The sequence below is a fragment of the Panthera uncia genome, chromosome F1 (genome assembly GCF_023721935.1).
Source record: "Panthera uncia isolate 11264 chromosome F1, Puncia_PCG_1.0, whole genome shotgun sequence".
NCBI lineage: Eukaryota > Metazoa > Chordata > Mammalia > Carnivora > Felidae > Panthera > Panthera uncia.
The window spans coordinates 42,418,029-42,429,821 of NC_064813.1; the positions used below are offsets into that span (position 1 = coordinate 42,418,029).

The window sequence follows — 11,793 nt, forward strand, 5'->3', positions numbered from 1 at the left end:
GGGTTTGAGCCCCGCGTCGGGCTCTGTGCTGACAGCTCGGAGCCTGGAGCCCGCTTCGGATCCTGTGTCTCCCTGTCTCCCTGCCCCTCCCCTGCTCACGCTCTGTCTCTGTCTCTCTCTCAAAAAAAGTAAATAAACATCAAAAAAAAATTTTTTTTTTTAAAAAGGGGAAGGCAGGCCCGAGATGGCAAAGAGCCATGGAGGAGTGGCTGAGGTTGGCTGGCAGGAATGAGCTTAGGGATGGAGAACCGGGAAAGTCCAAGCCTGCTGGGCTTTGCCAAGGAAGCTGGTAGAAGAGCTTCTGAAACCTTCTCATCAAAGGTGTCACCAGCCCGAGTTCCTTGAGAACACAGGCCGCACTTTACTTGCCATCGTGACCCCCGTGCCTTAGCACAATGCCTGGACACAGTAGGTGCTCAGTCCTCATTTGCTCAGTCCTCACTGAACTAAGTGAGCCTCCACGACCCGCTGACAGAGATGGGCTCGGTAGGCAGTGCAGACCTGAGACCTCTACGCTGAGACCTGCCGGCCTGAGGAAAGAGGGCCTGGCCACCCCCAGTCTCTGGGCTCAGGGTTGCTGCAGGGCCACGACTCAGGTGCATTTGGGGGCAGCCAGGAGCCAGCAGGCCCACGGAAGGGACCGTTTCCAGGCTGGCTGAGGACAGAGGATGATCATTAAGCAAAGCAAACATGTTACTGACCCATAATCCCTTAAACCGGGAGGATTCTGGAGGGGTCTGGTTGCCTCGGCAACGGGGTACTGGCTAGTGACGGGGCGGAGAGCATCCCCTGGGGATGGGCTGTGCCTGGTGCTTGGGTAAAAGCTGGGAGAGGGTGCAGGGTGCCCCCCTCCCATCACAGGACTGGCCCTGGGTGTCTTCTTGTCAGGCATCAGTGGGGCCCTTGTGAGGCCTCTCAGTCCCCTTGCAGCTGAGGGAGGTGTGGGCAGAGCGGGATGAGGGCAGCCACACCGAGAGCTTATGAAATCATGGAGGAGAGCAGGGAGGGGGTGATTTGGGGAAGCGAGGTGGCCCAGCCCCGCTCTGGTTTTCAGGGCAGGATAGAGAAGAAAGTGTCTGTAGGAAGAAGCAGTCTTACTGGGTGGCTGGGGGTGTCCCCTCACTCAGAGGGCAGGAGGGCTGGGGAGACACAAGGAGGGAACCCTTTCTGGTTGGGACAGGGGCCTTGGGGGTGAGCCTAGCAGCCCACCCTCTTCCCCCATTGTGTTCTCTGCAGTGGACACCCTGCCGCCCTCGGGGCTCTGGCGAGGGACGGGCCCAGCCTCCTGTCCCTGGGGCCCTCTTTTTCCGGCAAACTTCTGTGTTTCCCCTGAGACCTTCAGCTGCTCCTGACCTCCCTCCAGCTGGAGAGATGGGGCCGGGCCCGCTCAGATGCATATGTCCCCTCCCTTGTCCCTTCCTTCTCTTCTCCTGTCTCCCAGGGACCTAGGACAAGCCAGAGAGGGACCTCCAGGTGTCAGTAGCACGATGAAATGGGAGTTGGGGCCAGATTCTGTCACAAAGCTGTAGGCATAGCTGATGTTCAGCTTGTGGGCGTCAATCAGTAAGGCTTACTGGCTGTTCGCATACTCAGGCTCTCACATACAAGTTGGTAAAGAGCTATTTGGCCTGAGCGTCACCGAGTTCTGGTCCTCTTGCTGCCACTCGAGGCCTCTTTTGAGAACCTTCTAGACCTCCAGCAGCTAAAAGGTTACCATCTGGCCCCGGTGAGGCCCCCAGGGTCCTGCTGGCACATCGTGCGGCTATTATGAGCAGTACTTTGCTATACTGATTGATTCATGGTGTGACCGTCTCCCCCCGGGGGCAGGGGATCCTGGGGAAACGAGATTCGCAGGGAGGAAGAGGGCTGCTAGGTCCTCCCCTCTGGGGGCTCGAACTTTGGTTAAGAAGATGCAGCCCCAGCTTCTGGATGCAGGGCCCCAGAGCTCGAGGGGCAGACGGAGACCAAGACCCAGAATTCACATCTGGTGTCAGCACGGACCCGGTGCCGTGTCCTCACCTGCCCTTCTCCCCTCTCCCGTCTTAGGCCCTGCTGCCTGGTCCCTGCTGACCATGAACAAGATGAAGAACTTTAAGCGTCGTCTTTCCTTATCTGTGCCCCGCACAGAGACCATCGAGGAGTCCTTGACCGAGTTCACAGAGCAGTTCAACCAGCTCCACAACCAGCGCAATGAGGGTGAGGTGTCTGCCCCCCCACCCCTGCCCCATCCTTGATGCTCCCCCACAGCCCCTCCTGGCCCGTCCTGACCACGCCCTCACTGCTGGGGAAGGACAGAGGTGGGGCAGCAGACTCCCCTCCCCACCCCTCCCCTCCCTCCGGGGCAGAGGGCCGGGGTGGGCAACTCATGCCTCTGCTCTCAGACCTGCAGCTCAGTCCTCTCGGCAGAGACCCCCAGCCGGCGTCCAGCACCTTCTCCCCGACAGACAGCGGGGAGGACCCTGGGCAGCTGTCCCCGGGCATGCAGTACCGGCGGCAGAATCAGCGCCGCTTCTCCATGGAGGTAGGGGCCCAGGGCTCTGCCCTGTGCAGGTGACAGACGCGTCTACAACGTATGCCCAAGGAGGGTGGTTGCGTGGGAGCCAGACTTCATGGGTTCAAATCCCAGCTCCGCCACTATTCAGCTCTGCGACCTTGAGCAAGTTTCTCAAGCACTGTATACCAGTCTCCTTGTGTCAAAATGGCCATCGTGGAGATTAGGCAAGTTAATATATACCAAGTGCGTAGAACAGTCCCGGTACACGGCAAGGGCTGGACAATTTGACTATTGTTCTTGTGACCCGTATGCATGTGCCCAAGTAAATGAAAAACAGGCTTACGGAATCACAGCGTCTGGAGGAACCTCATTCCGTAGATGGTTATACTGCAGCCCAGAGAGGGGAAGGGACCTCCTAAGGTCACACAGCAACCCCTGTGTGTTCACATATGTCTCTGAGCACATCTTTGAAGCAGCTGTGAGCCTGGGGCCACAGTCCATGGTGTGGCCCTGCTGGGATTGCGGTACAGGAAAGCCGGGCCCTGGGGGAAAGGCGAGGGTCCCACAGCACGAGGTACCCTGGAGCAAATGCTAGTGTCCCTGTCTCATCCCGGCCATGTAGGACATCAGTAAGAGGCTCTCTCTACCCATGGACATCCGCCTGCCCCAGGAATTCCTGCAGAAGCTACAGCTGGAGAGTCCAGACCTGCCCAAACCGCTCAGCCGCATGTCCCGCCGAGCATCCCTGGTGAGTCCTAAAAGGGTCAGAGGTCACCAGGGTGGACCATCCTCTCCCCAACTTGGATACGTCAGTCCTCGTTTTGAGGGTCCCAGCTGAGGCCTGCAGTAGTCTGTGGGCCTCCAGCGCCACCTGCTGGCCTCAGGAGACTCACAAACCTTGTACTTGGTCAACATCCCTTCCCTACAAGAGTCCCGCCGGGCCTGGGGCTGAGCCCCCAGCCCTCTCTGGGCCCCAGGATCTCCACTCGGGTGAGATCCATAGACCAGCTGGCACGTGCTTTCCAGTCGCGGACGCTTATCAGATTTCCTTGGGAGCATCTTGCAAAAAACATGGACTCTGGTCCCTGTTCCAGATACCTACAGAATCAGACTCTGGGTGGTGGGGTCCAGGAATCTCGTTGTTAAGGGTCGGGTACCACTGAGCTAGAGAAGGTATGCTGATGAGAGAGGCTGCCGGGGAGGCGGGTTCTGAACTGGGTCCTGAAAGGCACAGTTCCTGCCCAGGGGGAGCGGGTCATCCGAGCAAGGCGGAGACAGACAGGGAGAAGTTGTGCGGCAGTCCCATGTGCCCCAGCCCTGGCTCCACACCCTCCACTGCCAGGGGAGGAGGGAACTCTTACTTCCAAGACTCCTTCCTTTATCACAGGGATAGAGGGGAGAGGCCAAGAGGCAGGATTTGTGGCTGCCCTCATCCCCGCTAGCCTTTGTTCTTCCCTCTCACCAATGGGGGTCTCATTCCCTTCCCTCCCAGAGGCTGGTTGGGGGGGTGTCATGTATGTGGGGCTACTGGGGCCTTGAAGCTCACAGGACCCTGTGTCTCTCCCTCTCAGTCAGATATCGGCTTTGGGAAACTGGAAACATACGTGAAACTGGACAAACTGGGGGAGGTAAGAGACCGGGCGGGACGCTTCAGAGCAGGGTCAGCGTCTTCCTTGCCCTCCCTGCCTTCTCACTGCCCCCGCCCCACAGAGGCGTACCATTTTGGCCGGCCAGTCTGGCCCAGCCTTTTGCAGGCGTTGAGGGGGGCCCAGGTCCTGGAGGACATTGAGGACACAGTGGCCCGTGGGCTCTGGGCATAATCCAGCCTTTTTTTTTTTTTTTGCCTGGAAGTACTTCTCTGGATTCAAATCCCTGCTCTAGCATTTGCTAGCTCTGTCGCCATGGCCAGTCGTATGACCTCTCTCTGCCTTAGTTTCTTCCTCTGGAAATGGAGACGCACTTGCACTGCCGCCTAGGGTTGTGAGGCCAGAACAGGTTACTATGATAAGCTCGTGTGCACACTTAGTGCCCGGCACACAGTAAGCACTGGGTGCCGTCCGCAGTTTCTGTTACCACGCTTGGTGTCAGAGCCTTGGGGTGGGTGGAGGTCTACAGACGTGGCCCTCTCCCTCCCGGAACCCAAAGAGGAGACCGACCTGTAAACGTCGACACGAGGAAGGGCAAAACTGGTGTTAGAATAGAAGGGCACCTAGCCTACTGGGGGCCTCGGGGGAGGACGGTGCATCCTGAACAGGGAGGAGGGAGGGAGAAAGTCATAGAGAGGTGGGCCTCGGAGGAAACAGAGAATATCAGTGAAAGGAGAAGAGGGACGCAGGGCCCAGCCCAAGCGGAGGCACGAGGGGGAGGGTGCTGGACAGAGGACTGTGGGCCCTGAGTGTGGCTGGTGCGGCTGGGGTTCTTGTCCCCAGGGTACCTATGCCACAGTCTTCAAGGGGCGCAGCAAACTGACAGAGAACCTCGTGGCCCTGAAGGAGATCCGGCTGGAGCATGAGGAGGGGGCACCTTGCACGGCCATCCGAGAGGGTACAACGTCCTAGGGTCCTGCTCTCCTGGGGGCTCCTGGGAGGAGGGCTTCATTGACCTGATCCCCAGTGGGAGCTTGGGGACAGAGGGTCATTGCTGGGGGGGGGGGGGGGGCTCCTGAGGCTGATCGCAGGAAGAGAGGGAATGAGGGGTTTGTGGGGCCCCAGGGACCCAGGTGGGCCTGTCACCCCACAGTGTCTCTTCTGAAGAATCTAAAGCATGCCAATATTGTGACTCTGCATGACCTCATCCACACGGAGCGGTCTCTCACCCTGGTGTTTGAGTACCTGGTGAGTCGGGCTGGGGCTAGCGGCTTCTCCTTTCAGTGGTAGGGGTGGGGACAGCGGGAGGGGGCAGCCCAGGCCTTGTTCTAGAACCAGGTTCTCAGATGCTCCCATGCGGGAGTGGGCCAGGGGGGCTTAAAGGGCAGCTCGGAGCTTGGGCTGTGCCCAGGGAGGGGCTTCCGGCCGGGGGTCAGGACAAGTCAGGGCTGAGCCAGGCTCTGTGTTCCAGGACAGTGACCTGAAGCAGTATCTGGACCACTGTGGAAACCTCATGAGCATGCACAATGTCAAGGTGAGGGCCTCAAGGAGGGCCACCTCCCCTCTGACACCCCATCTTGGCACCCACCTGTTTTCAAGCCCAGCGTGGGAACCCACGCTCACCAATAGGGGCCCAGCTGCTGAGGTTGCTCAGACCTTCAAGTGTATGAGGGTTGGGGCGCCTGGGTGGCTCAGTCGGTTGAGCGTCCGACTTCAGCTCAGGTCATGATCTCACGGCCCGTGGGTTCGAGCCCCGCGTCGGGCTCTGTGCTGACAGCTTGGAGCCTGGAGCCTGCTTCCGATTCTGTGTCTCCCTCTCTCTGTCCCTCTCCCCGTCACGTTCTGTCTCTTTCTCTCCAAAAATAAATAAATAAACGTTAAAAAAAAAATTTCAAATGTATGAGGGTGTGCAAGGTCACAGCCATTCGGGGTCAGCACCCTTCTCTACCCCACCAGTGCAGACACACACCCTCTACCACCATCTAGCTGTTGACATAGAATCCCCTCGCCAGCTCTGAGCACCACTTTCCCATCCATCAAATGAGTGTATGGATAAAGGGAGGCTTCTGGAGAAGCGTAAAAGGATGAGTGACCTCTTCTGGTCATTGTTAAAGAATCAAGGGCACACCTCCCCGCCCAGGCCCTTCCTGGCCCTTCGTGCCCCCCCCGCCCCCCCCCCCCCCCCAGCTCCCAGGCCAGAGAACTCTCTGGCCTCCAGCACACCTGATGCCCTCCTCTGTGGATGCGATCCCCTGGGACGGACGGAGCCCAGGATGGGGAGCAGAGTGGGTAGAACACGAGGTAGCTCTTCTCCAGACACCTTGCTGCCCCTCCGTCCCTGCCCCATCCCCATCCGAGCCGTGGGGCAGAGACGCAGGGTCTCCCACGTGGGACACGCTGTCTCCTTTACTCGCCGTCCTCTTCCCCTCCTCCCGCAGATTTTCATGTTCCAGCTGCTCCGGGGCCTTGCCTACTGCCACCGCCGCAAGATCCTGCACCGGGACCTGAAACCACAGAACCTGCTCATTAGCGAGAGGGGGGAGCTGAAGCTGGCTGACTTTGGTGAGGGCCACAGCCCGGCAGGGCGAGGGGGGATCCGCCACGGTGTCCTCGGGAGGCGGGGGCTGTGGGGGAGGGAGATTCAGTGACATGTCTGTCCCCAGGCCTGGCGCGGGCCAAGTCGGTGCCCACGAAGACCTACTCCAATGAGGTGGTGACCCTGTGGTACAGGCCCCCCGATGTGCTGTTGGGGTCCACAGAGTACTCCACCCCCATCGATATGTGGTGAGTGAGCGCCGTGGGGCCAAGGTGAGGGGGGATTCACACCCCCACATTCCCTTTCGCGGCCTCAAGTCCCTCTGCAAAGAACTGCCTAACCTTTGACTAGAAGCCATGTGACATCCTGCTGAAGTAGCTGGATACGAAAAACTAAGTCTGGACTACCCCGGGGTTCCCCTGGCTCTAAACAGACCCTCCAAGGCTATGCTTCTGAAACATGCCCCCAGGGACCCCTAGGAGGTGACCAGAGGGTACGGGAGGCCTTCCAGAGTAAACGTGAGGAATCTCCCCCAAGCATCGGTTCTACTGAAAATTTCGGAAGGGATACATTGTTTTTGTGTGAAAATTAATACGCGTATGATTAGGGGTCGAATGAAAAGTCAGCCCAGTTTTAAAGCTAAAACACAGGTTTCCGATGAATGGCCACTGTGCTCTGTGCCAGGGGTTCCCCAGGAGAGTGGATTTATGGACTTTCCTCTTCCGGTGGGGGCACACGTGGACAAAGCTTGAGACAGCACTGCTTAAGGATGCCACATGGGTGCAGCCGCAAACTCCACAGCGTGAGGGGAGAGCCGAGAGAAGCCCCAGAGAGAGGCCACGGTGGCGGATTGGGCTGTGCCAGCCTCCAGTGTCCCGGGCCGCCCACCCCAGAGCCATGACCATTCGAGCCACCGTGGCAGGCAGGGCATCCTTGGTGCCCTGGTGGAGCAGCCCTAGGAAGGGCAGGTGCGAGGAGGCCCAGCCTGACGCCGCCCCTGCCCATTGCTCCCCGCAGGGGCGTGGGCTGCATCCACTACGAGATGGCCACGGGGAGGCCCCTCTTCCCCGGCTCCACGGTCAAGGAGGAACTACACCTCATCTTCCGACTCCTCGGTCAGTCTCCGGCCGCTCCCTCCCTCTCGCCACCAGGGGGCGCCAGGACTCTGTCCAGCCCAGGCGCCTAAAGGGACTGGGAAGAGGGGCTCCCCCTCGCTCTGAACCGGGCGGCCACCCCTGTGGCCTCGGCCATTCTCTGCCCCCGCCTCCTTCGTTGCACCTTTCCAAGCCGCCCTTGGCCCTGGCCCCTCACCATGCCCTTCCCACCCCCTCTCGTCTCCCCAGGGACCCCTACGGAAGAGACGTGGCCCGGTGTGCTGGCCCTGTCGGAGTTCAGAGCCTACAACTTCCCCCGATACCTCCCCCAGCCGCTCATCAGTCACGCTCCCAGGTAGCCGTGCGTCCCCACACCTCCTGGCCTGCTCGTGGTCCCGGCTGTCCCTTCTGGAGGTGGCCACACACACACACACACACACCCCACCCAGATCAGGCTTGTGCCCGCTCCGTTCTCGTGCAGGTTGGACACCGAAGGCATCCACCTCCTGACCAGCCTCCTCCTGGTGAGTGTGCGCCTGGCCAGGCCCAGGCAGCCAAATAGCGCCGAACCCCCATGCCCCACCTGGGCCCTCCGCCAGAGCTCAGGCGTCTCCCCCATCTTCCACCCTGTCGCCCCAACCCAGGCCCAAGAGGGACTTGGGAGTGGGCGTGCTCTGAACTCGAACCTCAGTTCAGACCCACCTACTAGCAGTGTAGCCGTGGGCAAGTTCTAGAACTTTTCTGGGCTTCCTTTTCCTCAACTGCAAAGAGGAATTAATAATTCGTAGTTTTGAAGATGGTCACGAGGACAAATTGAGATCATGGAACACAGTATGGGACCTGTCGTGAAGTAAATACGCAGCGAAGGGTAGTTGGTGATATCCCACGTTAATGTTTCTATTATTGATGTTGTGGTCATGGTTGCTTTAGCGTCTGTGTTTCCATCCCAAGAGGAGGTCACTCTCTGGAAGTCCCGTTTCTGTCTTTCTCTTGGTAGTTGGAGACCCTAAGAGTGGAGACCTAGGACTGGCTTGGAGTTGGAGGCTGGCGGCTGACCCCGGGGGCTCCTGGGTTAGACTGCGGCCCCTCGCATCCTGGCCACCTAATTTAGTGCAGTAGTTGCCCTGCCCAGAGGGGTGCCCAGAGTCCCCAGCCAGGGCCCAATAGCCTACCCTCTGCCTTTCAGTATGAATCCAAGAGTCGCATGTCAGCAGAGGCCGCCCTGAGCCACCCCTACTTCCGGTCTCTGGGGGAGCGTGTGCACCAGCTCGAAGATAGTGAGTGTCTGGGGGAGGCTTGGGGGGGGGGGGACCAGGGTCGCCCCGGAACCAAAGAAGGGGCAGCAGGTGTGGGCGGAAGAGCTGGAGCAAAGAGGCCACAGGTCCCAGCCTAGCCGAGCAGCCTTGGGCCCGGGGCTTCTCTTCCTTGGGTTCTCGTCCGACCCTAAGGGGAGAAACTGTGGGATCTGAGACACCGCCTGAAAGGCCCAGTCCTGAATGAAGGGGTTCCCCAGCCAGGAGGTGTGGGGGGCCACGGGCTCCAGGAGCAGGTCGCCCCTACCCAGCTCTCTCCCTGCCTTTTCCCTCCCTCGTCACAGCTGCCTCCATCTTCTCCCTGAAGGAGATTCAGCTCCAGAAGGACCCGGGCTACCGGGGCCTGGCCTTTCAGCAGCCAGGTAGGGGCTCCCCCACCACTCCCCTTATTGGAGTAGACCAGGCAGGCTGCTCCTCCCTCCGGAAGAACAGAGATGGGACCCACCGCCCCTCCTGCAGCGGGGAAATCAGCATGGCCTCCGCAACATGGGCCTTCCTTTGGGGAGCCCGTGGGGAGCGGGGAAGGGGCTGGCTTCCCTATCTCCTGCCCAGGCTTCCTCCTCCAGGGTGTCCCTTGTCAACTCCCACCCCAGACACAGCACTGACAAAGCCCTGATGAAGGTGCATGCTCTCTCTGGTGCGTTCACACTCTGAATACTCTCACCTCCATACCATGTCTCTAGGACAGCTGAGGGGGTGACAGGTGCGTTATTCCTGTCCATCCTAAAACACCCCTTATAGCTGGTGCTTGTGTGTGTGTATATATATTTTCTTACGTAATCTCTACACCCAGCGTGGGGCTCAAACTCACGACCCCAAGATCAAGCATCACAGGCTCTCCCAACTGAGCCAGCCAGGTGCCCTGAAGTAGGTACTATTAATGCTGAATAATCCCATAATCACTGAATCTGAGGCATAGGGGAGGTTAAGTCACAGTTTCATGCGGCTAGTAAGTAACAGAGATGGGATTTGAACCCAGGACCTGCTGGCTTCTGAGACCATACTTTTGCTGGCTCTGTCAGAGTGGCACCGGAGCACGGCCGTCCCTCCCGATCTCGGGCCCCCTTCCGCCCAGGCCCCTCTCTGCAGCCCCACCTCTCCCCTCTGTTGTCCAGGACGAGGGAAGAGCCGGAGGCAGAGCATCTTCTGAGCCGTGACCCCCCTGCTGCGGCCCGAGAGACGAGAGGTCACAGTGAGCACAACCACAGGCAGGACGGGGCCTGCGTGGCCCCAGCAGGACTGAGGAGCAAGGGCTGATGGCTGGCCCAGAAGACCTCTGGCCACGGCTGTTTCCTCTTCCTGCTTCCCACATGCCTCCCCTGCAGCCTTCACCTACACACCACACCGTCTGTCACCGGCCCCGGAGCCGGGGCGGGAGCCGCTGTCCTAGGAGGAGACGAGGGGGCGGGGAGGGACCTCAGACCCTGTCTCACCCTGAAGTGCTCGGGCACCAGCGTGGGACCCACACAGGCGGGAGACTCCAGGGGCCAGACTGAGCACCGTGCCCAGGACATGGGCAGCACCGTGCCCCCCCACCCCTGCCCACACTTCACTCACCCTCTTCCCCTCTGAGAGCAGGAAGCGGCACGGCACCTCGTCTAGGACCCTGGAGTCCTGCGTGCCAATGTGTGTGCCAAAGCCCACCCCCCACCCCCACTCGAAGGGAGGGTGTCCCGGGAGCAACAGAGAGAATAGCAGCCCACCCCCCTTCTCCACACCCTCATCATGTTCCCATCCCCTCTCCTGGCCAGAGGCCCCATATGCTGCTGGAGTCCAGCTGAGTCCAGAGGTGGCCTGGTACCACCAGCTTCACTCTGTCACCTCAGCTGGCTCCCACCCCTCTTCCTGGCCTGAACGGGATTGCCTTAAATTGGCAGGTGGTAGAGCACTCACTGCCCTTGGAGCTCTGACCCAAGCTCCTGCCTGTCCACCCTTTCCCGAGAGCGGTTCCTGCTTATCGAGCCCGGGCGCCGATCAGCCGGCCCTGGGCCAGGGTCCTGGGGGTGACACGCAGATATGCAAGGTCACCCTGACACTGGTGCCAGGCCGGCCTCGGCTCCTTGGGGCTAGCACAGCCCCTGCCCCCCCCCCACCCCGTTCCCTCCTTCCCACCCCTGTGTCCCTATCCATGCTCCACCCAATCCTGGCACCAGCCTCCCCATACCTCTGCCCACCCCTCTCCCCAGAGGGTAGGGTGTAAATGCCACGGTCTGAGGTGGACGAAGGCGGGATAGAACGCACAGGCTTTGATCCTGAGAGGCTGGGAGTATGAGGGGCCGCAGCCCCAAAGAAGGCACCCTCACCACCCCTTCAGAGCACGCCTGTTGTATCCCCAAGGTCTCCTCAACACTTGGCTGAATCTCGAATGGCAAGGCCAAGAGGAGGCCAGGCCCGGCCTTGCTACACAAGACCCCTGCCCAGCCCGACCCCTCAGCCTGAGGGGCAGCCCTGGAGGGTCTTGGCCTCCCCACAAGTCCCTCCCTTCCTCCCCCACTGTACTGTGAATGTCCTGTGACTCAGCACAAAGACAGATAATATATTTAATTCATGTTGTACAGAAAGGAGCGAGCAGTCTGTACCGAAAAGCTGATTTTGACAGATTGATCCCAAAGACGGACGACCGAAGGCCCTTCTCCAGGCCTCGTGAGTGCGGCTGGGGCGTGCTTGTAGATGTATATATATATAAAGTGGACAGAGAGTTTGGTTTGTGTGGATCTCTGAGCCCACCCTGGGCTTGGGCGGGGTTCCCTGCACCCTTCCTGCTGGATTC

General features: G+C 59.9%; 1 protein-coding gene across 1 annotated transcript; it reads left to right on the plus strand.

The window, feature by feature from the left end:
- The first annotated feature begins 1,870 nt into the window (after positions 1 to 1,870).
- Positions 1,871 to 10,261, plus strand: CDK18 (cyclin dependent kinase 18). Its single transcript, XM_049634494.1, has 15 exons — positions 1,871 to 2,196; positions 2,382 to 2,521; positions 3,117 to 3,242; positions 4,066 to 4,122; positions 4,924 to 5,038; positions 5,234 to 5,328; positions 5,552 to 5,614; positions 6,519 to 6,642; positions 6,744 to 6,864; positions 7,634 to 7,731; positions 7,960 to 8,065; positions 8,192 to 8,234; positions 8,897 to 8,987; positions 9,308 to 9,385; positions 10,139 to 10,261. The coding sequence occupies exons 1-15, from the start codon at positions 1,911 to 1,913 to the stop codon at positions 10,171 to 10,173; spliced, it is 1,578 nt and encodes a 525-aa protein (XP_049490451.1). The 5' UTR covers positions 1,871 to 1,910; the 3' UTR covers positions 10,174 to 10,261.
- Positions 10,262 to 11,793: the final 1,532 nt, after the last annotated feature.

What these genes read in the sequence shown, in the direction of transcription:
- CDK18 (XM_049634494.1), top strand. Translation starts at nt 1,911, where the DNA reads ATGCAGCCCCAGCTTCTGGATGCAGGGCCCCAGAGCTCGAGGGGCAGA. An exon ending in TCCACCCCCATCGATATGTG is followed by an intron (nt 6,865 to 7,633) that starts GTGAGTGAGCGC and finishes TGCTCCCCGCAG; the next exon opens with GGGCGTGGGCTGCATCCACT. An exon ending in TCCTGACCAGCCTCCTCCTG is followed by an intron (nt 8,235 to 8,896) that starts GTGAGTGTGCGC and finishes TCTGCCTTTCAG; the next exon opens with TATGAATCCAAGAGTCGCAT.